The sequence below is a fragment of the Lagenorhynchus albirostris genome, chromosome 3, assembly GCF_949774975.1.
Source record: "Lagenorhynchus albirostris chromosome 3, mLagAlb1.1, whole genome shotgun sequence".
NCBI classification, from domain to species: domain Eukaryota; kingdom Metazoa; phylum Chordata; class Mammalia; order Artiodactyla; family Delphinidae; genus Lagenorhynchus; species Lagenorhynchus albirostris.
In genome coordinates, this window is record NC_083097.1 from 154212393 (window position 1) to 154239969 (window position 27577).

The window sequence follows — 27577 nt, forward strand, 5'->3', positions numbered from 1 at the left end:
TCACCATCTCTGATTAAAGTGCTTATACCATTTAATTAAGATTGTTTACAAATAGAATGGCTACAAAGCGATTTTCTTACTTTAAAAGCAGTTGACACATTGGGAAATGAGAGAATTACAGTAGTTGTGAAACAGGCAGTACTCAGTGAACAACATCAGTTCCCCTGTGAGCCCTTCTTTATTCCCAGATGTTTAGCCAAAGTCCTGAGCTGTCCTACCCTCTAGTAATCACTACAGCCCAGCCTCATCCGCCCCAACAGAATGTTGGCTATACTCTAGCCAAATTCAGAGTATATCAGATTTCTAGCAGAAAATCAGTTACACGTCAGTATACTATAGTCATTTTAAAAAAAGCAAAAAAGCAGAAGGCCATTAGGCAAGATCTATTCTGGACTGCTGGTGTAATCCTGCAGGGAGAGAGTGGGAATATGATGCAGTGTGGCCTCCGCGTCCTCCCCAGCAAGGAGTCTCTCACTCTGCCCCAGGGGGGCACCCCCGGCTGCAAGGAGGCAGGCGCCCACAGGAAGCTGGTTGGAATTACCCCGTGTCACTTGTTCTACTGCCCTAAATGGCTTTGTGCGTCCCCACCCCCCAGATTCTGGAAGAAGAATGCAGAGAAACTGGCCCTTACAGAGGCACTGGGGTTCTATACTAGCTTAACACAACTATGAGAGAAGAAAAGGGACACAGAATGGGTGAGCAGACTTTGTCACAACGGCGGTGGGTGTTTTGAATACTGGATGGTGTCTAGGGCAGCCCCGATGTCATAATCCTTGGTCTGTAGGAGCCTGGTGAGCCAGCCGCCTTCATCAGAGAACCCCATGGATAGCATCTGGGAGAGGGACTCAATCAGCCGGGGGTCAGCTTCTGCCAGAGAGAGTAATGACAGCCATAAGGAAGAGTCACTGGGCCCCAAATGTGACCTGTTATGTGGCAGCATCCTGTCCAGCCAGCAAGTACCCAGGGCCTGCAGGGCCTGGCCCTTTTACAAGGTCTTAACCCTCACAGGGACCCTCCAAGGCAGGAACTGGCAACCTTTTTCTATACAAGGTCAGAGAATAAATATTTTAAGCTGCTTTGCAGGCTATTTGTCCCTGTCACAACTACTCAACTCTGCTGTTACAAGCATAAAAGCAGCCAAACAAAATGTAAACAAATGATCATGGCTGTGTTCCAGTAAAACTTACATTTATGAACACAAATTTAAATTTCATCTAATTTTCCCATCTTGACTTTTTTCCAACCATTATAAAAATGAAAAAATCATTCTTGGCACATAGGACATAGTTTGCCACTCCCTGCTTTAAGGCAGAGAAGATAAATACTGGTAGCCCAAGGGCTAAATTTGGCCCATAGAATGGATTTCCACTTGAATACTGTTTTAAAAGTCATTGCCATGTGACAGTGATGAACCAGAGCAGGGTGTGAGTGGCCTCTTTTATTCAGTGTGAGTTCTCCAGGCTGGCACACTCTCCACCCGATCATGCTGCTTCCACGCCACCTACTTTACACGGTGGCTTCCTGCCTGGCTCCTACCGGAGCCTTGGCTAGGACCCCTGCTCCAAGGTCAGCACTTTCCATGAGGAAACAGTGAAGATGGACCCCGAGTCCACTTTTAGTAGTGCCAAAGCCAGCGCCGCCACCACATCACATCTGCCTTCGTAATTCTGGGTCTGGATGTTAAGTTTTAGAAAGCTGAGCTTACTAAGGCTCAGTATAGACACAGAGGACAAAACCAACTCCCAATTTTCTCTTACGTCAACAGACAAGCCATGCAGTACAGAACATGATGTCTTTCTGTGTTGCAAAAAGCAAGTGATAGGATGCTCTGAACAGAAAAGACAGAAATACAAAATACTTGAAATCTCTTGCCTGGTGGCAGATGTGGGTACAGTGCAGCTTCCTTCAGCCCTGTGGGTCCTTCCTGGGAAGGGTCCAGAGAGCTTGGCCCTTCAGATTCAGGCATCTGTAAAGACTGGAGTTCACCTGTAGACGGGTCCACCTCTTTTGAAGACAAATGAGTCCAGTCATCATCTCCTCCTGAACAGTTATCAGACTCCATCTGTTCCTGGAACAAAACCCCCCATGAGCACAAGGACAACAGGCCACCTGACCACAGCCTGGGAGAGTCAGGGCATGGAGGACTAGCAAGAGGCTTTTGCTTTACAAAGTTCTAGCGGAGGGTTCACAGAACAACTTAAATGCCACCGACACTCTGCAACGGAAATGGGTCCCTCTGGCTGTGTGAGTGCCAGGGAAGGGCTGTGCCTGGGGTGCTGGGATAAGCTCTGGGTGGCCACAACCTGGGGATGGCGTGGGAGGGTGCTTGCCTCAGGCTGACCCCCTGACTCCAGGGCGATCTTGTTCACTTGCTCCACCAGAGACTGTGCCATGCCTTCCACGTCCCCGTCTGGCTTGCTGGGGTTGGAACAGCAGCTGCTTGTCTGAGAGCTACACTTCTCCTCTGGGGTGGAGCTGCCTGGGGAGGTGGGTGTCAGGCGGCTTCTCTTTCCTCCATGTTCCACATCAATATCGACTTCAATGCCTGGAAGCCAAGGAGAAAACAAAACTTGATTAATAGCTAGCATCCCAGGTGAGCTTCAGAGCCAGAAAGTCCATAAACAGACCTCGTTTTCCCCTAACCATGTAGGACAGCGGCTGCACAGCAGGCAGGGCCAGGCCCTTGGAACAGGGTGAGAGCCAAATACCACGTGTGGCCAGTACCACCTGTGCCACAGTGGTGAGGACCACATAAAGCATCGCACTTGTGTGCAGGGGCCTAGCGATGTGAAAAACATGCACACTGAACACACGGATTTTGTTTAGGCAGGCAGGCAGACAGCCCGTGCAAGGTCTGTGCAAGGCCCATGAGGCTGCAAGCACTGGCTGGCGTGTCTACCTCCAGTCTCTCACACTCTGGGGCACATGCTCACTGAGGGGAAGGGAGGGGACAATCACCAGGGCTATGTTTTTAATTATTTTTAATTTCTCAAAGGGCATGCCCATAGCTTAGAGTCAAACAATTTTAAAAGACTATAGAATGGATAAACAACAAGGTCCTACTGTATAACACATGGAACCATATTCAATATCCTGTGATAAACCATAATAGAAAAGAATATGAAAAAGAATATATATATGTATTACTGAGTCACTTTGCTATACAGCAGAAATTAACACAACATTGTAAATCAACTACACTTCAATAAAATTTTAAAAAAAGACTACAGTCTTCTATAGAAGATTCCCTGCCCCCCGCCACACAGCCTGGCCCACTCCCCAGAGACAGCTGTCAACCCACAAATGCTCTTTCTTTCTTGACTGCTCAAGTTTACTGCTTATTTCTTACTCTGGAAGATCAACACTTTACCACCCCTTCCCCTATCCTTTCACAAACTCAAGTTTTGGTAAAAACAGCATTCAGTGTTTACATTAGTGCCACTACATAAATACTGTTGTTTGCTGGGCCAAGTACTGGCCTTATTTACTCTACAGTCTGTTTCTGTAGCAGTAACGATGTCCTCCTTTTCACTTGCTAACTTCCCCCTTATTCTCCCACAGCTTCTCTATAGTGTTTTCTACAACACAGGTTAAGTGTATCAGATGCCGCATCCGTTCTGTTTTTTTCCCTGGAGACCACCCCTGGCGGGCATGGAGCTTCCAGCTCCAGCCTGGACAGGCAACTCTGGGGCCAGAGGCACAGCTACACCTTTCCTTCCATCCTGGCGACTCCTCTTGTCACTCTTTCATGTGTTGGGTACCATTTTCAAGCACCTCTTTCTTCATTCTGGGCTTATTTCTTCATTTTGGCCAGAGAAAGGGAGTTCAAGCCCAGGTAAGATGATTAAGACCCTTGCATTCCTGACAACTTTGTTCTGCTCCCACACGATCATTTTAGTTGGGTACAGAATTCGAGGTTGAAAAACCACTTTAGATGAGCCTTTTGAAGTCACTTGTCTGCCAGCTCTTGCTGTGCTCCTTGAATTCCCAAGCTTTTATAGCAACCTGGAGAGTTTCCAGAGTCTCTATCCCAAGGGTTCTGACACTTGACAATAACCTTTGGTGTGGGGTCTTTTTTTAGTCATTGTCCAAGGCATTTGGCGTCCCTTTCGATCCAGAGGTTAATGTCCTTAGTGGCAAGAGACTGTCTTGTATTCTTTGTTCACTTCCTCCCTACAGTATACTCTGTTCTCTTTCTGGAATTCCTTCATCCTATATTGGACCTCCAGGATTAATCCTCAAATTATCCCATCTTTTCTCTCCTTCTGCCTCTATTTGTTTTGCTTCTAGAATATTTCCTTGAGATGATCTTAAAATCTGAGACTTCTTTTGAAGTTGTCTTTTTTCTATTTTTTTTAAATTTCCAAGAGCATTCTTATTCTGTTCCTTTATGTTATCATTTTTATGGTATCCTGTTTTTCATGGATACAAACTTTTTTGTATCTCACTGAGGATGTTACCATTCTCTTCCCTATTAAGTCCTTCCTCAAGTTCCTTCTTTCCCGTGCATGGAGGTTTTCCCCAAACTGTTGGTGATCCATAGCTGTCTGATCCTAACGAGGCACTAAGGAAAAGATGATGGGAAGCACTCTCCATGGGGCCAGGGCCGTCATTATCTTCCAACTGCAGGCTGACAGGGTGCCCAGCCAGGTAATGGGATCCTAGGTGGCAGAGCTGTCAGATGCTCCTCTGGTGCATTCAGCCTCTCCTGAGCAGGGACTCCCCAGCTTCTGCTGGACTCTCTCATTCATGATGCCCAGTTTCAGGCTGGTGCCTCACCCTGCCCTGTGTCCCTAGTGTTCCCACCTCTGAAGCTTCCCTGGGTCAAGTGCTCCAGCAATTAAATTAAACACCAGGTCTCCTGCAAGGGTTGGCAAGGGCCAGCATCTGGCTGACTGGGACTTTGAAGTCTCTACATGATCCTTAATAGGCGTCTTCAACCCCTCCCCTGGTTCCCTGGCCTTCTCTGGTCCCTGCACAGCCAGTCTTGCTTCTCAGTGGCATCTCTATGCAGGTGCATAGGTTTCTGATGCCTCCACTCTGTTGGTTACTGTCCTCCATCCACTTCCCATCTTCCAAAGTTTGATAACTTCATTTTATCTTGTCCTCTATTACTTTTTTCTCGTGTTCTTTATCTATGATGCTTTATATTTTTTTGTTTAATCCCTTCACTATTATTTTAGTGGAGTTTGAGGAGCAAGCAGAGATGAAAGCAGGCTTAGCTACTGGTGCCCCATCTGCAAAATTTAAATTGTTCTTCTTCTTCCATTTCCCCCACAGCTTTTCATTAGGAAAAGGTTCAAGCAGTCAGAAAAGCTGGAAGAACAGTACAATGAATACCCATATACTTTCTCACTTTTCTAAATGGGTGAATGATGTGACGCTTCTGTAAATGGATCATTGAGATTTTTGAACTAGGGTTTCGCCAACTTAATGATAATCTTGAGACTTCAGGGCTTACAAGACTGTACCAGTCTCTGCCATGCTGTCCCCAAAGCCTCTGTGTGGGGGCATTTATGGAAGACCCCATGACGAGGAAGGCCCTGCTATTTTACATCCTAGGTGTCGGTGACTGCGACCTCCACCCTGGGCCTCACAGTGTTGCTCAGCTGGCTCTCACAGCACCTACCAAAAAAAGGCCTCAGGTTTGCACTTTAAAGCCACTGACTCTCTGCACCCATTGCCCTCTGGGAGGCGTCAATGGTTACATCCCCTCTGGGCCCATGCTCTGGGAACAAATGGTCCCTTTGTGGGCAGTTAGCAGAGTAAGTCATCCTGTTAGTTCCTCATAAGAAAGGAAAATGCCCATAACTCCAACAAGAGTTTAACCCATTCCTCGAATGGCTCTTGTCAATGGAAATTGCTCAAAAGCATATTTTACTGAAACTTTTCTTGTATTGTAGGGTTCCAGGCTCCTCCCTAGTTAGTAGAAACCAACTCCATCCACTTCGAAAGATCTGAAAAGGCCTTAATCCTTATCCCAAAAGACCTCTGAGCACTTGTGTCCTGAGTGGGGAATCCAGGTCAAGTTCTGAAACACTTCACAAGCTCAGATGGGTCTCGGGATGGAGAGCAAGCATAACGCAGAGTCTCCTGGGAAGCCTTCAGAACACACAGACCCCAGGCCCTACCCAAGACCCACTTACCGAATCAAGGGACCTGGGACTCCGCACTCTTTTAAAGTCCCCTGCCTGAACCTAGACTTGGTATTGTGACTTCCCAGGTCATCTCATTCATTCTTTTAGTGAAAAACTTTGTTCTTCAGAATAGTTTTAATAGTTTCCATACACCAAATTATATACCAAAAAACAAAAAAAAAACCCCAACCCTTTGTTGGTGATTCTGATACTCAGCCAGAACCACTGTCCATTTACTATCTTCCAGAGAAAAACTTCCCATGGCCCCTAAGTAGCAACCCATTAGTTGGAATTTCTTAAAATTCTACTATGTCTTTCACTTATGTCTTAAGTGAGTGGCAGGGTTTAGGGATAACCTATCTCCCAATTATTTCATCACTACTCCACTGTTACCCTCCTTAGAAAGCATTAAATATAGCAATTCTTTTTCCTCACTCTCTCAAGAACCTTTAACTCCAGTACAGAAACCATGTGTGAATTGAGCTATTTCATGTAGCAGCAATACCAAGATGTCACTGTTGCTTCAAAGCTACTTCAATGAGTGTGAACAGAAATGGTCTCAGTTTGGAAGCAATGGCAGTCATGCTCTGTGAGCCACAAGGTGGATGGCGGGTGGGGTTGGGCACCCTCCTACAGCATTCTTTCAGACATGGACACAACTTTTAGACAGACCAGGTGGGCACTTTCTGCCGCTGCAGTCACAAAGATGAGCTCTCTTCTAGTCCAAGATCATGGATTCATCATAATCACCTTCATCAACTGATTCTTGCTGCCAAAACACAGCAAGTGCTTTCTAAATTCTTGGAGCTTTTGGCCTCAGGCCGGGCACACTATGGAGGCTCATCCACCCAGACACCTACTCTGGGCCTGCGCACTGGGAACCTGGCAGCACACAGAGAACCTTCCTCCCTTACTCCTTTCTCTCCGGCACCGGCACAAGACCAGCACTCAGGAAGCGCCAGGAAAGGTTGGGGGTTGCAAAAAGGGAGGAAAGGCAATATGGCGTCTCAACTAACTACTCACCCAAGTCCTTGAAGAAACCCCAAGACTCACACTAGGAGAAATACAGACTGGTCTTCTCCCAAAGGACAAACAGGCAGAAGATGACAGGCCAGCCCTGCAACTGAGCCTGGTCACCCTCCCTAGTGGGATTACTCCAACCAACGTTGGCTGATTCCACACTCCATGTGGAAAGCTCAAGAATCTGTCAGGGAATGCAACTTCAAGTGGCCTGTGGTGCAGCACTTGGCAAAGTTTGATATGTGGCAACAAATCTTTACTGGTCTCAAGCACACATCAACTGCCGCTCCTCTGCAGTATCCCAAGTGAAAGCCACAAAACAGCCACCTACACACTGGTTACCAAAATGCTCTGCTGATATCAAAGGACGGACAAGGCAACCACTTACCCAGAGGGCTGAGGGCAGCTGCCACACTCTCCCCTACATTCTTGAGGAAATTCACACTGGGATCCTCCGATGGACCAGAAGCTTTGATTTTAAAAAACAAAAACAAAGATACACTTAATTCAAAGCATGTCTCTCAATGACTGATACCTGTTGCAGTCCTGTCACCTTCATCCCAGGAGCCCTCCCCCCGGGGCCTTGTCCCAGCAGCCTACACTCCAGTGCTTCCCTCTCTCCCTCCCTCTCTAGGCCACCTCCTGGGCCCCTTCGTCCTTCAAACCACTTCCCCTTCTGCTCCCCCTTCATCTGTGTTCCTGGTGCCTAGGTACTCCGCAGGGGGCTCAGTACATACAATATAAAATATTATTTACTCGAATCAAACATCCCCATTTTTGTCTCTAAAGATAAAGTGAATCAAAGGACACAGTAAGATTAATAACATCAGAATAAAACCAGAATCCAAAAGTTCAGAATGCAAGCTATATGTAAGTTTTTGACTTGGGGACTGTTTTAAAAGACTCGTGCAAATTTGGCTCTGACTTTCCTGACAGCTAGCATAAAAGAGAAGGGAGTACACTGCAGAGATGCAGGTGCTGGAGGGGGCCTCCCGTCTATATGTGAGGACCACCTCAGAGGGCAGCATGAGGAGGTGGGCAAGGGCAGATGCATTAGTGGCCTTGGGCACTTAGGCGCCTCAGTTTTCCCACCTGTACAATGGAGATAATGCTCCACACTTTGCTGGGTTTTGTGAGGATTAAATGCCAGGAATGGCCATGAAGTGCCCAACCCAGCCATAGGCACACAGGATTTCAGGACACAGGGAAGGCCCTCCAGCTCTGCCAGCCCTCACATCTCGCCCTTCAGAGGCCAGCAGACACAGCCTCACCTGATTCTGCAGCAGGGCCAGGGTGGGCATCCCCCGCTCGAGGAGGACGTGGGCTCCAGTTCCCCGGTGGGCCCATCTCCCAGCCAGGCCACCCAAAGTGCCCGTGTTTCAGCTTCCGCAGCCAGCGGCTGTGAGAGAAGCCCTGGGGAGGGGTAGACAGAGGGGCAGGGTGGTGCCAGGTCAGGGGGCTCCTGCCACCCTGCACCCATCCCGAGCCCACAGGGAGTCCCCACTCACCTCAGAAGGGCGCCCGAAGGGGCTGGGGAAGGCAAGCTTGCTGTGCTCCCTGTGCATGCCCTTCCCCTCGCAGACAGAGCATAGATCGTAGTCAGGACAGACGCTGCACTTGTAGCGGGTCCCCACCACTGGCCCGTTGCAACCATCACAGATAACGTTGGGGTGCACCATGTTTCGGGGCACCTCCTGAGCACACGGGGGTCGGTGGTCCCGCCGGCACTCCTTCTTCTCTGCAGGCAGGGCAGAAAGCCATGACACTCTTTGTGAGCCACAGAAGACTCCTGCTTGTCAGCACTATGGGGCCATCACAGTCAGCAGGTCCCTCATGCCACCCTTCAGACACCGAATCCAGGCGAATTCACTTACTCAAGTGACAACAACAACACAACCTCAGAGCCTGCTAGGAGGTTCTCAATCCCTGCGCCTGTGACCTGGGGATGAGTGACCCTGGCAAGAGCAAAGCAACAGAGAGTTGTGTCTGCATGGCTTTGGCCTTGCCCCCGCACTAAAATAAACCCTCAGCTCGTGGGCACAATCAAGAGTGAACCCAGGGACTTCCCTGGTGGCGCAGTGGTTAAGAATCGACTGGCCAATGCAGGGGACACGGATTCAAGCCCTGGTCCGGGAAGATCCCACATGCCATGGAGCAACTAAGCCCGTGTGCCACAACTACTGAGCCTGCGCGCTAGAGCCCACGAGCCACAACGACTGAAGCCCGCATGTCTAGAGCCAGTGCTCTGCAACAAGAGAAGCCAACGCACCGCAACAAAGAGCAGCCCCTGTCGCTACAACAAGAGAAAGCCTGCGCACAGCAACGAAGACCCAATGCAACCAAAATGAAAAATAAATTATTTTTTTAAATTTATTATATATATATATATATTTTTTTAAAGTGAACCCAGAGACCCTCCGACCTCACCCCCTGTGGTGGGCATATACTCCTTTTTCAGGCCAAGCACAGCGATGACTATGGCCCTGTCTTAAACAGCCTTCAGTCTCCTCTCCCCTTCTTTAGGGGAACGTCTCCATAACCTCAAGCCAGTTGTACTCAGCAGGAACACCTGGCTTCAGGCTGCCCCTTACCTTTAATGTAAATACGGAAGATGTCATCCTTCACATATGACATCGCCATCTTCAGTTCCTCGTCACTGGAAAAGGCAACCAAGTCCCCGTCCTCATCTAGATTGTTTAAAAGACAGCAAGTGAGCACCCAGGGCTTCTCAGTTGGACACAAGCTGCTGAAAAGGGCTGAGGCCAGTGCAAAAGGGGCACTTACAGGGCTATAAACTGAAGCCCACTTGTCTGAGCCAGGGGAAAGTAGGGCTGAGGCCAAACTGCCCATTCACTCTGCCACTGCCTGGAGAGTAAGTACTCCAACCTGGACCCGGGGCGCAAATGAGAGGCAGAGTACGTGTGTGCAGACGCAGCAATGGTAGCACCTGGCCACCTGCCACTCTGCCTCTGCACTAGCTGCCCCGTCAGAAAGGTGCTGTCTCCATCCACATCCAACCAGACCCAGCCCCCCATCAACTGTGGGAGATCCCCATCTGTGACCTGCTCGTCAGGGGTCCAGCACCTCCAAAGGCCTTGGATCTCTTGTGTCTTAGGAGAGTAAAGTAGAATGCATCTGCCTGCTTCCTCCCCCAACAAAGCTAAAATTACGTATTTATATGTAGTCTCTAGTTTTTAGATGTTGGCTCAAATGGTTTAAAGGATCACCATGCAAGACAAACCACACCATACATCTGCAGGCTGGTTCAGGTCTATGGGTCACCCGATGCAACATCTACCATAAAAACAGGGGCTGTGTCAAAAGGTAGAAACAACCCAAATGTCCATCAACTAATACACAGCTCAACAAAATGTGCTGTGTTCATAAAATTGAAACTTTCCCAGCCCCAAAAAGGAATGAAATACTGATACATACTACAACATAGGTGAACCTTGAAAACATTATGCTAAGTAAAAGAAGCCAGTTGCAATAGACTACATATTTTTACAGGAAATGTTCAGAATAGGGAAATCCATAAACAAGTAGATTAGTGGTAGTTTAGGGCTGGGGGTATGGGATGATGGGGGATGGGAGGATAGCTAAAGTGCAGAGTTTCTTTATAAGGTGATGGAAAGGTTCCAAGATGACTGTGATAACGGCTGCACAAATCTGTAAATATGCCAAAAACTGTACACTTTAAATGGATGAATTCTATAGTATGTGAACTGTAGCTCAATAAAACTGTTATTTTAAAAAAAGGTGGAAGAAATCCAAAAAAGAGGGGATATATGTGTATGTATGCCTGGTTTACTTTGCTGTACAGCAGAAACTAACACAACATTGTAAAGCAACTACACTCCAGTAAAAGTTTTAAAAATAAATAAACAACGATCTACTCTGAAAATAAATTTTAAAATTTGGGGCCCTGGCAAGATGGCAGCAGTCCTGAGGAAGGTCCTAGCACGGACCCACCTACCGGCAGGCCCGCCTCCGTCCCAGTCACAACCACCTCCCCCAACCCCACCCCCAGCAGCCACCAGTCTTGCCAGCGCAGCTAGAAACTGAGCTGGCTCCTGGGCTCTGTCCCTACACCAACACTTCTCAAGAACGTTTTCATCTGGTCCCTCTATCCACTGCCAATGGGATAACGTCTGGACTCCGCCTGGTCTTGGGCGTTCTGTGGTCCGTCCCCGATCTCCCCTCCCAGCCGCCGGCCCGGAACTCGCGGGCCAGGCCGCATAGCTGAGTCCTCCTCCCCAGCCAGCCCTTCCTCCTAGTCTGCCGGCCCAGGCTCTTCCGGGTTATTATCACAACCCCCCCCTGGCACCAGCAGGCCCAGACTCGGCAGCAACAAGATGTCACTGTAACCTGAGTGCCCCTCTGACCACCCTGTGCCTGCTCGCGAGCCGGTGAGGACGCCCCGGTGCGCCTTCGCCAAGATCTGCAACATCATGGCGGGCGGGGGCGGGGGCGGGGGTGGGGGAGGAGGTCTCTTACGCCGCCAGGCCTGAGGTCCGCCCGGAGAGCCTGGCAGCGCCTGACCCTACTAGGGCCGGCTGTAGTCACCACTCCTCGTCACCAGGATGGCACCCGAAGCCTAACTAGGGACCCACGCGGGCCGCCGTCCACCCAGCGAGCAGCCAGAGCAAACCCCCGCAGACGCCACTAGGCCCGACGAGAAAGAAGAGACAGCCACCCCGCCAGCAGGGCAGGACTGCGTCACGACCCCGCGCCGCTGCCTTAGGGCGCCCGGCCGCTCACCGCGGTAGTGAGCCTGGAAGCCGCCGGGCCGTAGTACGGGGAACAGGGCGGCCACCCGGCTCAGCAGCCGCTCGCAGGGCCGCGGGCCAGCTGTGGACTCAGCTTCCGCTTCGGGCTCCGCGCTAAAACAGAAGCTGAAGCGGCGGATCTCGCGGGCTGCGTCCTCCTTGCCCAGAAGGTAGGCCTTCACGGTGAGCGACGCCATCGCCGCCGGTTGGGAAGCAGGAGTAGAGCCGTTGGGGAACCGCTCAGGCGTGCGGCTTTTGTAGGGCACTCTGGGAGCTCCGCCCTCCCCACTTCCTGGGGGCGGGGTCTGAGCGCGCCCGGTCCAGTTCTTGTCGCCAGGCCGTCGCGCGCGAGCCACCCTGCTGGAGCCCCAGACTCACTACAGCCTCCTCGCCGCTGGGCCCCCTCATTGCCGCCCCCTTTCCTCATTGCCCGTAATGCATCAGGGACCCCAAGAGGCCGGCCCCGCAGTCCGACATCTCGGTCTGGCGCTCGCCTCTGCACCTAGGGAAAGGGACCGGCCAGGGTCCCGCCCCAGATCCCTCGCAGGTCTGGTCCTGACCGTGACTCAGCAGAGCAGAGCCCAGGCCGCCCGGAGATGGCCAGTGCAGGAGGGAGGTGGACAACAGAGGCCGGAAGCCAGGAAGTTCCTAGGCGCTCAGCGAGCACCGCCAGCTAGAACAAATTGGCTCCCGAGGTGCTGTCCTGACCTTGTCACTCTTGGCAGCCGACCCCATTCGAAGCCGTCGGCTTTTCAGGTGGCAGCCCACTCCGCCATCCCCAGCATCCTCCATGACTGTCCCTTACTGAGTTGAGGGACAGACCCCCAACTGAAGCCTGAGCACCAGAGGAGCTCCCAGTTTGATAGGGGGTAGGGTTGAGAGGTGCCAGAAGGGCGCAGGATCTTCCCATCCCCACCTGACTGGAGGGCCTGCTAAGGCTTCCTGGAGTCTCAGTGGCCACCAAGTGTTCACTGCAGCCCAAGAGACTCCACATTGGTGCCTGGACACCCACTAGTCAGCCGGTGGTGCCCAAGGGCCTGAGGGGTCTCAGGTATGTTGGCCTCATGGGCAGCCCAGTACTTAGCTCAACAGCCCCCAGCTAGGGACCAAGAAACAGAGGCTTTGGGCCTCTGTTGCCCACCTCCCTCCTGCGCTGGACATCTCCGGCTTTATGTGACAAAAGTGACCTGTTCAAATGGCCTGGGGGAAGGGAGTTGTTGCGGGTGGGTGTCTTAGAAGAAGGTAGGCAGGAAGGTTATGTCACCCTATGAATCCTCCCAGATACGGTTCTGTGAGTAGAAAGTCAAACCTACTGAGTCAAATTCATGCTTTTTGACGGTAGGGTTTGTGGAAGCAGGTAAAACTTCAAGGGATGGGAAACCTGTAGACCACAGGAAAGTAGGTTGGATTTGGTTAGTCAGGTGCAAGGGGGACTTGGTTGTGGAAGCACAGCAGGGACCTGTCCACAGGTGTGGCTTGTCCTTCGCAGAGAGCTCCAGAGCAGCCCTGTAGAGAGGACAGTCCCCTCTCAGGCTTCTCTCTGCATCCCTGCTGTAAGCCTGGGAAAGTGACCCTATCTGCCTGCTGCCCTACAGACAGGGTCAGGGGACAAAGAGGGAACAGCCTCCACTGGGCAGAGGCTGCAGTGGCCCACAGGTGCCCCAGTGTGACTCAGCAGCTTGGGAGCCACTCAGCCCTGGGCAGGCCAGGCCAAGAGCCCAGCTTCCTGACCCCAGAACTACATCATCCCCATCTGAGAGCGTGGGGTGTGCACAAGGAAAGCCCTGTGGCTCTAGGGAACCTCAGGTTTCAGGAAGGACTCCAGGCACAGCCTCTGTCTAAACAGGCAGCTGAGACGGAGGCCGACCCTAGGAACACATTTGGTTTCTTGCCTTTTGGCTCTGTTTGGGACCGTGGTGGGTTTGCAGGGAGGGATGGAAAGCTCAGGGAGAAAGGGGTTGGAAGGAAATGGGGCCCTGGGAAGCAGGGAGACCCCTGCCCCTGGAGAGCCCAGGTTCTGGCCTTCCCAGCATGCCCCACTGCTGAGCCTTGCCCTCCTCCTGCCCTCCCCCAAGGCTTGCTAGAGGTAAACAAGGCTGCAGCTGGGGAACTCCCTTGCAGGGCCCTCTCCGCCTGCGCTTGTGGTCAGGTGGTCTGGCCGGCAGTGAGTCAGCGTCCCATGACCAGCTGTCATAACCAGGGGATCCCCGGCTCCCTTGCTGACACCCATCTCAATGACATCAGGCAGCCAGACAGCCGAGATGAGGAGCTGTTGCATGGGTCTCTTCAGGACGCAGGGGCCAAAAGAGCAAGTAGAGGCCAGGGTGGCAGGGAGCTGGCCACCAGACCCTGTCCCTATGATCCAAGACCTCCTACCCACATCTGATTTCCTTACCCTCCCAGGGCTGCAGGGAGCTCCCTGCCCACTGACACCCCTCCCTACCCTCCAGGACATAGCATGCATACTCCGCCAATGGGAAAGCTTGGTGCCTGAATCAGGAGACCCACTATCCACCAGCCCTGCCACTGTTGGGCAAATGACCAGCCTCTCAGTTTCCTCACCTTTGAAATGGAACTGGAGTGGGACAATCTGAGTCACCGTTCCCTGGTGGTGCCCCCTAGGTGTGTTAGTTGTTGTTTGATTGCCTTTGGGGGTGTCAGCTGGGAGGGGGGGTGTCAAGCAGGAGACTGCAGCCAAGATTGAGGTGAAAGAGTGGGGAGCACAGAAGAGACCTTGAGTCAAAAGGTTCTGGAAGATGAGAGGAGCAGGGGTGCCTGGAAAGCCTTCCGCTTTTATTGCTCTCTGGTGTGTTGTAACCACCTCCTCAGTTCTCCCTTCCAAAAATAATCCTGATACCCACCAGGGTTCTGGGCCTTCCCCAATCAACAGAAATTGACTAGAGGCCAGACAAGAAATTCAGGCAAGCCTTTCTTGGGACGCCTGCTGCAGCAGGGGGTAGCAAAAACACATAACAGGTTTCCTTACTCACTCTCTGTCTGGGGGGTGGGGGACAGTGAGCTTGTTTCTTATATGGGGTGAGGGTAGGGGCGTGTCCAGGGGCCAGGCCAGAGGGGTGGCTTAGGTGGTGTGCCCACCCCTCTGGTGGTGGTGCGTGTAGGGGGCACGTGCAGTACCCTGCTTTTGCTGCCAACACCCTGTTTTTGCTCCCGGCTCTTCAGAAGTGGCAGTTGCGTTTTTTTGGTCTTTTTGTATCTTGTTGTCCATAATTTGCCCCAAATGCATATGTGAGCAGTTATTTTTAGTCCCTTATAGTTTCTTTGTGTTTCCTTGCTAAAGAAGTTTGTCTAGGTGCAAGCACTGCAGCAAAGAGTCACAGGTCCCAGCCTGTCTCAATCCCATCCCTTGGCAATGGTTTCCTGAAGTTCCCTTTAGTTTATTTTCTTTGGGGTGTGGAGCCAAGCCTAGAGGTAGGTGGTGGGGCAGCCAGAGACAAGGCCACCACAGGTCACAGGCTGAACTGCTCTGGGCCACCATTTAGATTGAAGATCACAGGGGATCAAGCCTCTCCCCACCCCAACCCCAGGCCCAAGGTTTGAGTTTGTTTCTCCATGGGGGAACAGTGTCATGGGTAGGGTGCCTTCAGGACACACTGCCCAAGGACCTGTCTGCTATCCTCTTCCTCTCCCTAAGGAAGAAGGCACACACCCTCTCCTTGGTTCCTAACCAGTCAAATCATTCCACCTGGTGAATTTTTCCTGGCTCCTCCCCTTGCCTGGACCACTTTCCCCACTGCCTCCAGTCGCTGCTTCCAGTGGCAACCTCCCACCCTAAATGCCATCTTCTCAGTGGGGCCTTCCCTGAGCACCCCCTCAGGAAAATCCCCAGGCACTGGACATCACCTCATTTTAGCCCTTCCTGCAAAAGCCCACAGCCCAGCCCAGAAGGCCGAGGGCCTTCTGAAAGGGGGTCTTCTGAAAGAAAAGGAGCTCAAAGAGTCAGTGGTCCTGGGGAAATAAAGCTACGGAGGAGACATGGTTGGAGAGTTAGGTAATGCCAAGTTGTGGGCTACCTGGGAGCCCCGGGGCCCTCCTGCATGGCTGCTGGAGGGCACGATTGGCCTTTCTGGGCTGGGCTGCTCGCACTAGAAGCGGGAGGGGGGACACGACAGGCCCTGCGGGGGTCATCGAGGGGGCGCGGGCTGAGTTGGACGTTACCATGCTGTGCGCAGGGGACCGTGGAGACGGCTCTCACCTAAGCTGAACGGGGAAAGAGAGGCCAAGGGAGGCCCAATGCCGGGCCACGTTTGTAAATACGTATCCGAAAGCTCGGCGCCCAAGATCAAAAGAAGCATGAGGGCTTCCCTGGTGGCGCAGTGGTTAAGAGTCTGCCTGCTAATGCAGGGGACACGGGTTCGAGCCCTGGTCTGGGCGGATCCCACATGCCACGGAGCAACTGGGCCCGTGGGCCACAACTACTGAGCCTGCGCGTCTGGAGCCTGTGCTCGGCAAAAAGAGAGGCCCGCGCACCGCGATGAAGAGTGGCCCCCGCTTGACACAACTAGAGAAAGCCCTCGCACAGAAACGAAGACCCAACACAGCAAAAATAAATTAATTAATTAATAAAACTCCTACCCCCAACATCTTAAAAAATAATAATAATAATCATGAGATCAGACGGGCGGCGCCAGGGACCTCTCCCGTTGAGACCTCTGCCCTGCGCGCCTGCCCGGAAGGAACCTGCGACCCGGAGCGAAAGCGGCCGGGGTTCGGGCCAAGGTGGGGGCGAGGGGCGCCGCGGGCAGCCTGGGGGAAGGCTGATCCGACCCCGGCAGTGTCCGACAGCCAGCGCCTTCCCCTCCAACATGTGTCCTTGGGCTCCCGGCGCCGGGCGGTGTCCTTGCCTGACTGAAAAGCCGGCAGGGGCTTCGGTTTTCCCGCACGATAGGGAGCGCACACCTCGCTCTATGCGTCAGATCCGCTGGTCAGAAGTGGTCTGGCCAGGCCGCCGGGTCGCAGGCCCCCTAAGACACTTAACGAAGTTAAGTAGAACGTGCCTGCCCCTGCCTGGGGTGGGGGGTGTAGCGGGGCTCGGACGAGGGTCACGACTGGGATCCGAAAGCCCCGGCCCTTGCCGGCCTCTCCGGTCGGTGGAGACCTACCCCTGGGCGCACAGGGCCCGGGGCCCCCAAAGCAGAGGACCAGCCTGACTGCGCAAGGTTCTGGAAAAATCAAGGGAGGAGCCATGAGGTGTGAGGGGGACAGGAGCTGTGAGGAAACCACGCGGCGACCCCTGCCGGGAACTGGTGCCCCCAGCGGGCCGGAGACCCGCGGAGGTGCCTGGTCCTTCAGGACAGGTGGACAACAGCGCAAGGCAGAGGGGGAGGAGGAGGCGCGGGAGAAGGTGCGGGGGCTCCCAGGTGGGCTCGGGGCAGCAGAGGTCAGCGTAGCAGTCTCCCAGGAGCGTCACACCCAGGCCCAGCAGTGAGAGGGTGCCCGGGGGGCGGGAGCCGCTTTCCCGACCTGGTTGGGAGTTTAGGATCACATGGAACGGGCGGCCGCTGCCGGTCAGGCACAGGGCCCTTTCCCTCCTCTCTCCGTCGAAAACTTTATGGAAAGTTATCTGGCGTTCTCTCGTGCTCCGAAGTCCTGGCGCACGGCCCCTACGGCCAGGCTCCCGGCACCCACCAGTGCTTCTCTGGGAGGGGTACTTAAACGGTCGCCACCGCCCCCGGCCCTACACGACCCGAGCACGCTCTTCTCTCTTGCCGCTCGGCCTCATGGCCGCGGCTGGCTCTCGCCACGGCCCTGCGCGCCCTCTGCTAATGGCGCGGGCTCTGGGCACCCCCTTTGCTCAGCCTGGGTGCCCGCGCCTGGCATTTGAGGGAGCTCAGGTAGCGTTTGCGGGGTGCGTGGGGGTCATGCGAGTGTTGGACGTAGCGTGTATTCCTTATCGTGTAACCCTCTCTGGAGAGGCGGCGGCGCGGTCCCCCTCGGACCTCTTGTAAAACCGTATCCCGGGTGCCCCCTTCCCATGACGGCCGCGTCGCGCAGGAGCCACCAGACCTGCCCACGAAAAGAAGGGGCCACGAGCACGGGCTCTGCGGGGGCCGCGTGTGGGGCTGCATTGTTCCAGTCGCCCTGTCGTGGTGGCAAAAGGGTGTGTCCCGGGGCTTCCCTGGTGGCGCAGTGGTTGGGAGTCCGCCTGCCGATGCAGGGGACACGGGTTCGTGCCCCGGTCCAGGAGGATCCCACATGCCGCGGAGCGGCTGGGCCCGTGAGCCATGGCGGCTGCGGCTGCGCGTCCGGCGCCTGTGCTCCACAACGGGAGAGGCCACAACAGTGAGAGGCCCGCGTACCAAAAAAAAAAAAAAAAAAAAGGTTGTGCCCGGGCTTCGCGGAAGCGACTGGGCAAGGGGAAGGCGTGCCCTGGCCCTGGCGGCTGAGGCAGGGTCCTCAGCAGCCGCTCTGCCTGGCGCCCAGTAGTTACTGTCTGGCAGGCCCTGAGCAGAGGAGAGAGTAGAGGACTGGAGAGCCCACAGAGCCTGAGCTTCTCGGGGACGTGCTAAAGTTGGCAGGATGGCAGCCACTGCGACCTGGTTAAAAGCATGTCAGGTAGGGAGAAGTCCGCAGGGCATGGGTCACAGCTGCTGAGAAGGGCACAGCCCCCTCACCCCCAGGGACCCACACTCTTCCACCCTCAGACTGCAGTTCTAGAGGAGGAGCTGAGGTTCCCTTAGACAAGACTTCTGGAGAGAGAAGGAGGCTAAAGCCCCTCCCCACCCCTAGATTTTGCATTCCCTAGTCCCCTTGTTAACACCTGGGCTTATGGACTCTTTAATCAATAGAAATTGATAAGAGGCTAGGCCAGAAATTCAGGCAAGGCTTTATTGGGACTCCTGCTGCAGCAGAAAGGAGCGAAAACAAGTAACAGGTTCTCTTGCTCCCTCTCTCAGGGGAGGGGGGAGAGGGGGTGCAAACTGGTTCCTTAAATGGGGTGACAGTAGGGGCAGATTGGTGTGTCACTCTGGAGGGGTGGCTTAGGTGTCTGCCCATTCCCTTGGTGGTGCTGTGTGCAGGGATCATGCCTGGTACCCTGTTTTTGCTCCAGGTACCTCAGAAGTGGCAGATGGGTTTTGGCCTTTTTGTATCTTATTGTTCATAATTTGCCCCAATTGTGCAAGCATGTAGTTTCTTTTAGTCCCTTATAGTTTGTATTTTGTTGCTAGAGAAGATATTTGTCCAGGTGCAAGCACTGCTGTAAAGGGTCCCAGTTCCCAAGTCCTAGCCTCTCTCACCCTCACCCTGCTCAATTTCCATCCCTTTTCTAGATGGAAATTTTCCTCTGGGGAGTCATTTCTCCCCTGCCATTGTGGGTAGGGTGGGGTATGCACATGACCCAGGCTTGGCCAGACAGAGCATTTGTAGCCCCCTGGGTCAGGGATGGTCATGGAAATGGCCACTGGGGCCACCTGAAAGCAGGAGCTTGCCTGTAAGCTTCTGGGTCCCTGCAGGCTCAGTGCTGGATCGTGAAATGGCTTAAACCAGTTGATTTTGGTCTTGGTCAGTTGAATCCAAGAGTACTGAACCACCACCTCCCCACATGCCGTGCCTGCCACAGGGTTCCCAATGGCAGTGATGGTCACCACAATGCAGACCAGAAATAGGGGAGTCAGCTGTGGCCATGCCATGCCCTCAAAACACCAGCAGTTCCTGTTGATTGTGCTTCCCCAAAAATAAAAGTAATAACACTCTTGTAGTGCTCCTCTTATGCTAGGGAGCATTCTCAATTTTTTATATATGTTAACTCACCTTCTCCCTTGAGGTGAGACCATGTGATTAGCTCTGGCCAAGCACCTGAGACAGAAGAGCCATTTATTTGCCAAAGCATTTATTTATTTGCCAAAGCCAGAGCTTCTAAAGCTCTCTTTCCCTTTTCCAGGGAAGCCTTCAGTGTTCAGGTGGTTACTCCTGGAGCCTGGGCAGGAACTACCAGACCCTCAGGCTTTGAAAAATATACCTTTATTAAGTCATAGAGACTTGGGGTTTTTGCAGCAGCATAATCAAACCCATCCAGACTGATTATTATCCCCAGTTTACATGTCGATGAAATGTGCACAGAAAGGATAAAGTAACTTGCCAAGGTCACACAGCTTGTGTCAAGTGGAGCCAGTATTATGAACCCAGGCAGGCTGTCTTTCTAGTCTACGCTCTTGACCTCAATGATTAAAAATCTTCTAAAGAATGTCCTGAACCCATCTATTATTTATTTATTTATTTATTTATTTGCGGTATGCGGGCCTCTCACCACTGTGGCCTCTCCCGTTGCGGAGCACAGGCTCTGGACGCGCAGGCCCAGCAGCCATGGCCCACGGGCCCAGCCGCTCCGCGGCACGCGGGATCCTCCCGGACCGGGGCACGAACCCGCGCCCCCTGCATCGGCAGGCAGACTCTCAACCACTGCGCCACCAGGGAAGCCCCCCATTTACTTTTCATTTCCAATCCCTGTCCCCCATTCCAGACAATGTCTCTCCTAGCTGCCTATGTCAGGGCAGAAAACCTTTTCCTCTACGGTCTTAGATTCAGTACTTGGGGGCTGTGAATTAAACCAACAAAAGACAGATGAGCAAGAAAATGTTTTTATTCATGTACTAGAAAGTTATAATTTGGGGCTTATATACCAATTTAATGGGGTAGCAGAGAGGGAAGAGGGGGAGAAAGGTACTTTATGTGGAAAACACATGACTTTTAGGAAGGATAAATGGGTCCTTAGGAGAATATCTGGGAGTTTTGTGACAACATCTATTTGGGTTATCAGGTGAAAAGAGTCAATCTGTTGCTGGATGCAAGTTTGTGTGCATGATGCACAGTGAGGCCAAACAAACCAAAACGTTGGGGTCCAGAGCAGAGAAAGGTTTATTGCAGGGCCACACAAGAACACATGGCTCCTGCCGAAAAAAACCCGGAACTCCCCAAAGCGTTTCAGCAAAGCATTTTTAAAGGCAAGGTGAGGGAGGGGCGTGGTTGGTTGTTGCAAACTTCTTGGTGCAGGAATCCTTTGTTCTTGTACCTGTCCACATAGGTCAGGTCACAACGTTCCTGTAAGGCTCCAGCAAGACAAATGTTATTCTCTGTTCTGCAACTTTTTATCTCTATATGAATAGAAAAGTGTTATACCCTTAAAGGTCAGAGCCTTGAGAATGGGCTATCTTGTATATTTCAGGCTATAGGCAACATTCTTCACTCAAACGTTAAAGTAAAAGAAACATCTAATATAGAGTCAGATTTGTTCTTCCCTATTACAAATCTTTCCCTACCTAGTTGCTCCCAAGGAGGGGATTTAGGACACTGGAATTCTTTGGGGAGGCTCTGCTTTTAGGCAGATAAGGGAGTTCCAGGAGAAAACAAAAACAAAAACAAAAACTATTCTCGAATGCCTTCAGCTCAAAATAATTTTTATGTCACAGTGGCACATCCTGGACCCCCTTCTTCTCTACCACAGCTCTGGCTGGTCGTCCTGCTTCCTCTTACTTTCTCCAGTTCCTTCTCCATGCCTGCCAAAGCAATCCTTTCAGAATGCAAATATGACTCACTCCCACCACAGCCCCCACTCCTCTCCCTGCTTTGGATGGATCCCACAGTTCCAAGGGTAAAAACCCAAATCCCTGACGAGGTGTGCTAGATGCTAGTGCTCTGCTCTGCCCCTGCCGGTTCCAGACCTCCTCTCTCACTGAGCTCTACCCAGGCTGGCACTGACTGCTTATGCTAATCAATCCTGTACTGAGGCAACTCCTTTTCTCCCCTGGGTCATACAGCTAACCTCACTTTCCCAGGGAGGCCCTCTGTCCTTGTGTGGTAATTCCCCACATTATAAGCTTTCTGAGCCCCATGGACCTTACCTTCCCAGCACTGGGCACAGTGGCTGCAGATGGGACTCTGGCAGGGTAGGGACTAGGTCGATGTCCGTGCACAGTGCTTCTATGTCACCAGTGACTCAAGCATGATCTGGCACAGGTGGACGCTCAGAACATTTGTTATGAATGAATAAGGAAATACCGTTGAGACAGGCTGGGACCTGAAACCTGGGATCCTTTGCTGCAGTGCCTGCATCTGGACAGACATCTCCTCCAGCAACAAAATACAAAGAAACTGTAAGGGACTAAAAATAACTGCCTGTGCATGCAAGTTGGGGCAAGTTATGAATAACAAGGTACAAAAACCCAGCTGCCACTTCTGAGGAGCCAGGAGCAAAAGCAGGGTACCACACATGACCCCTGCACACAGCACCACCCAGGGGGTGGCAGACCACCTAAGCCACCCCTCAGGCCTGACCCCTGGACCCGCCCCTACCCTCACCCCATATAAGGAACCAGCTTGCCCCAGCCTCAGAAGCAAGCAACAGAAACTGTTAACTTGTTTTCACTCCCTCCTGCTGCAACACAGGTCCCAGTAAATCCTTGCCTGGATTTCTTGTCTGGCCTCTGATCAGTTTCTATTAATTAAGGAGTCTAAGAACCCTGGTCAATAACAGACTTTGTGGAGACTCCACAAAGGGACATTGTCTCCCTCCTGGGAGAGGATGTGGGCACCTCCAGGACCACTGAATGCAGCTGTCACCACACCTGGTAAGTCTCCCTTCCTGGTCCCTGAGGACCTCAGGACCCTCACTCAAGCAACGTTTTGCCCCTCCCCTTTGTCCTTTTACCCTCACTGCTTTCCCCCTCCCCTTTGTCCCTTTCCTCTCCTGATATCTACTTCTCTCTCCATCTTCTCCTCTCTCTGTCCTCTCCTACTTCTGGCCTGTCCTTCTGAGAGTGGATGTTGCACAGCTACAGCATCACTCCTCTCAGCTCGTGAGACCTGCTCCCTCTGGCTGGCAGTGGTTCACCTTGCCTGGTGACAGAGGTGGGAGAGGCTCCCCTCACACCATGCAGATCTTGGTCCAGCAGGCTCTCCCTGAATGGGAGATTTATGAGAGTGATAGACGTTCAAATCATATCCTGTAGTGGCTAGACGTCTTATCGTCGCAATATGCTCACCTTTATTTTCCTGCTGCCAAGAGAAGTCCTGTTGGGAGGAAACAGGCTGAAGCAGCAGATTTCTATATACTGGTGTATGTGTGGGTGAGAGTCTCACCTGTGGCTTGGAGTCCCACAGACGACTTACAACTGACTGGTTTCCAGGCTTGATCACCCTGTTGGGCAATGGACAGGGTGCTCCCTCCTTCACTGGTCCTTTCTGGAAGCACACAGTCTGGTGCCTGAACAGACACCCACAGGGGGCAGGTTGAAATGGCAATCCCTCTCTTTTTTTCAGTCTTTTCTGTCCCTCCTCCCTTTACCTCTCCCTTGGTCCTCATACCTATACTCCCATCCCTTCCATCTTGGAGACTCCCTGTTGGCTCACCTTTTTCATGACCCCCCCCATACTTTTCTGTTTTGTGTTCCTAACTCTGGCTGGCAGAAGGGCCAGTTGAGAGAGGAGTTGGGCTGGACAAAGTCCTCCAGAGGCCACCTCACCATAACACCATGTCTTTGTTTCTTGTTTGTGTCTTTAAGTTTCTGTCATTGGTACATGTTGAGTCTCAGTCAGTGAATGTAAAATGATCTTTGTCTTATGTAGTTTTGTCTGTGCAACCACTCCTGCAAGTCTCTGCCTCATGGTGGGCATGGGTCGAGCACTTAAGCCTTGAAATACAAACACAGCTCACGTTGCCTGAGACTCCAGCCTTGGATTACTTAGTAGGACTTTAAAGAAGGGAGAGGGGGAGAAGGGAGCTTGCATTTCTCTCCCCTGCTTTTAAAATGTAACTGTTCTGCCTGAGCTCTCAGGAACTATCTGATCCATCTGTAGTCCCCAAGACTGAGGAGGAAAAAAAAAAAAGAGGCCTTTTTAAACTCAAGCAGGAAAACTGTGGTCTCTGGTGCTGTCTTTATGTAAAAATCAACCTGTAAATGAGCTATATTTATTTAATTGGCTTAAAGGAAATTAAGCACTTATATAAATTCTCAGAAATATAAAAGAAACTCACCAGAATACATTTCAGGTTCAGGTTCGTGTGATCTGGGAAATACTCAGTATTGAATTATTATCTGGATTAAAGTTAGCTTAAACTTGTAGGTTTAATTAATATAGACCTGTCTTTAGAGACATCAACATTAAGTATAATATTTTATTGTACCTAGGGTTACTGAAAGTCAATAAGTACATATTGTTTCTGTTATAAAATTTGTCAACAAGGAAGATAACCGGATATGATTAAACTTTTAAGTAAATGTAACTGAGATAAGAGCTTTTTGGTAAACTCCATAGAAATAATTACATTTTGGAAATGTGCATCTAAAATGGTTTCTCCAAATTTTGATAACTTGAAACTAAATTAAGTTAAATGATAGGAATTCATTGAATATCCAGGCCATTTCAAATAAGATAAAATATTGGAACATTAATTGCTATACAGGTCTAAATTTACCTACTTTTCTCTTCCAAGAGGGAAATTAAATGTTTGGGTTTATTAGACACATGTCTTGTACCACACTGAGGAAAGAAATAGTGCTTTGGGAAGATGCATGTTTCTAGAGGTTACGGGATATTCCAATGAGAAAATGCTGGTATGACAAACAGTTTACAATTACTTGCTTCTTAGTTTTTTCTAGAGATTAAGACTTTAGGGCTTCCCTGGTGGCACAGTGGTTAAGAATCTGCCTGCCAATGCAGGGGGACACGGTTTGAGCCCTGGTCTGGGAAGATCCCACATACCGTGGAGCAACTAAGCTTGTGCGCTGCAACTACTGAGACTGTGCTCTAGAGCATGCAAGCCACAACTACTGAGCCCACGTGCCACAGCTACTGAAGCCCATGCGCCTAGAGCCCGTGCTCCGCAACAAGAGAAGCCACCACAATGAGAAGCCTGTGCACCACAACTAGAGAAAGCCTGCACGCACAACAACAAAGACCCAACGCAGCCAAAAATAAAGAAATTAAATAAATTTAAAGAAAAAGACTTTAAGGTTAAGAATTATAAGGAAAACATTTCAGTATGCAAGGAAAATGGGAAACATGTTTTCAGTAAATGAAGGTATGAGGAATGGAAATGCATTTTGTTAAAAGGGAAAAAAAAGTGATTTTGTCCTAGAGCTGGTTGTTTCTAAATGAAAAAGAAAACGAGGGACAGAATAATATATGATACATAAAGTCGGAAAAGGTTTGCTGGAAAAGGAACATTGGGAAAAGAATTTTGTATGTGGTCAGGATTTTCTAAGATTGGATTCAATTTAATTAGGTAAATGGATTTTAAGAGTAGACTGGTACAGGATTTGGTTTCCCTCTCTCTTAAGAGAACAAAGTTTTCTTGGAACCCTGCTTTTGATAACAGACTGTGAGAATTTCTTTGCCTTTAAATAATTTGTTCCCTGTTTGCCCTTTGAAATCTTTTATTGTCACTTTGGTTAAATGAGTATTAAAGTGACCTGTGATCCTATCTGACCAAGTGTTTTAAAACTTTTTGATATTTTTGACAGACTTTCCAAATAGCAAATTCTAATTAAAGTTCTTTTGACCTCCAGCTAACTTTGGGTTGCTTCAAGGGCCCCTGGAGCATCCCAAAGATGGACTTCCTAAAAATCTGGTATGTTCTGATAAAGTGTTATCAGTCATAATTCTAGTTGTTATGACCAAGTTTCTTTGTCAATTGCATTGTGATCAGGTGTTCAACTGTGCCTTAATTTTAAGTCTTTTGCCATTCATAGACAGTTAAGCCGATGGTTCGCAAAAATGCTTCATCTTCAAGAAGATTCACAGAAAGAGCTTTTTGACAAGTTCAGGTTTCTCATAACTTTCATATCATACCACTAAATTGGGTAAATGTGATGGCCTTATAAAACTGCTAAATGGGATTGAGTGAACTGATGGATATGGTTACAATTTTTCAGTTTTGTCTAAGATATTACTGGCTTTTATTCTGTGTTTTCCAGATATAAGGAAATGCTTCCCCTCAAGCTAATTATAATTTACAGCAGTTTGGTAATTTACACCCCAAAGTAGAATTGAAACATTTATCTTTCCCTCTACCTGATCCCTCCAGAAATGGGAAACTCAGAGGTTCCCAGCAGCTTTATCAGGTAAATAAGAAAGGCCAGCTCCTAACAGGTGCAAGAATCTCAAAGTATTTTGGGGAGACCTCGAAAAGGGAGGAATTCATCCAAATCTGTAAGGCAAAATCTGTGATAAGTGCTTGGCATTGTTTTCCTGGCACTGAGCGGCCTTTTAAAGGTTTAGTCTGAGATTCCTTATGAAAAGTTCCAGCACAGTCAATTTAAAATAACCTATATGATCAATTACACTTACATAAGTAATCAAGTTTATTGAAATCAGACTTAATTTGCAATCAAATAAATTGTAATTTGGCTGTATTTGGGAAAAACAAGGGTAATTTTAGAGAGAAAAATATTGTGTTTCAGTGGACATCAAATTCCGATTCTGTTTTGAGGTCTGTATTTACTAAGACTACTTCCCAGATAGTTCTTTGTTGTCATGCTACATAATTGTAAGGTTTAATTGAACTATTATTTTTTAAATTGGGTTATAGTTGCTTTACAATGTTGTGTTAGTTTCTGCCGTACAGCGAAGTGAATCAGCTATATGTATACATATATCCCCTCATTTTTGGATTTCCTTCCCACTTAGGTCACCACAAAGCATTGAGTAGAGTTCCCTGTGCTATACAGCAGGTTCTCGTTAGTTATCTATTTTATATATAGTAGTGTACATATGTCAATCCCAATCTCCCAATTCATCCCACCCTCCCTTTCACCCCTTGGTGTTCATACAATTGTTCTCTACATCTGTGTCTCTATTTTTGCTTTGCAAATAGGTTCATCTGTACCATTTTTCTAGATTCCACATATGTGTTAATATACGATATTTGTTTTTCTTTCTGACTTACTTCACTCTGTATGACAGTCTCTAGATCCATCCACGTCTCTACAAATGACCCAATTTCATTCCTTTTTATGGCTAATATTCCATTGTATATGTGTACCACATCTTCTTTATCCATGCATCTGTTGATGGACATTTAGGTTGCTTCCATGTCCTGGCTATTGTAATTTTTTTTAATAAATTTATTTATTTTTGGCTGCATTGGGTCTTTGTTGCTGCGTGGGCTCTCTCTAGTTGCAGCGAGCAGGGGCTACTCTCGGTTGCAGTCCGTGGGCTTCTCATTGTGGTGGCTTCTTGTTGCAGAGCACAGGCTCTAGGCACGCAGGCTTCAGTAGTTGTAGTGTGCAGGCTCAGTAGTTGTGGTACACAGGCTAGTTGCTCCATGGCATGTGGGATCTTCCCAGACCAGGGCTCAAACCGTGTCCCCTGCATTGGCAGGCGGATTCTTAATCACTGTGCCACCAGGGAAGCCCTAAAGTCTTAATCTCTAGAAAAAACTAATTAAAAAAAAAGAAATAATTCCTTAGTTTGGACTTCCAAAGTCCCTGTAGAGTGATAATGGGCCCTCTTTTATACCCAAAATCACACAGGGGCTCACAACAGCCCTAGGGATAGACTATAAGCTACACACTTCTTGGGACCCCCAATCTTCAGGGAAAGTAGAGAAAATGAACCATACTTTAAAGGAACCTTAGCAAAACTCTGCCAAGAGACTCATGCACCCTGGACCAACTTGCTTCCTATTGCACTCCT

At 50.3% G+C, this 27577-nt stretch overlaps 1 protein-coding gene across 1 annotated transcript; it reads right to left on the reverse strand.

Annotated features, from left to right (window-relative positions):
- Positions 1 to 8: 8 nt before the first annotated feature.
- Positions 9 to 12165, reverse strand: SQSTM1 (sequestosome 1). The gene is made up of 8 exons (XM_060144408.1): positions 11919 to 12165; positions 9749 to 9844; positions 8666 to 8895; positions 8429 to 8570; positions 7546 to 7626; positions 2331 to 2545; positions 1873 to 2068; positions 9 to 867 (listed from the first exon to the last, which is right to left on the reverse strand). The coding sequence occupies exons 1-8, from the start codon at positions 12121 to 12123 to the stop codon at positions 710 to 712; spliced, it is 1323 nt and encodes a 440-aa protein (XP_060000391.1). The 5' UTR covers positions 12124 to 12165; the 3' UTR covers positions 9 to 709.
- Between the last annotated feature and the right edge of the window lie 15412 nt (positions 12166 to 27577).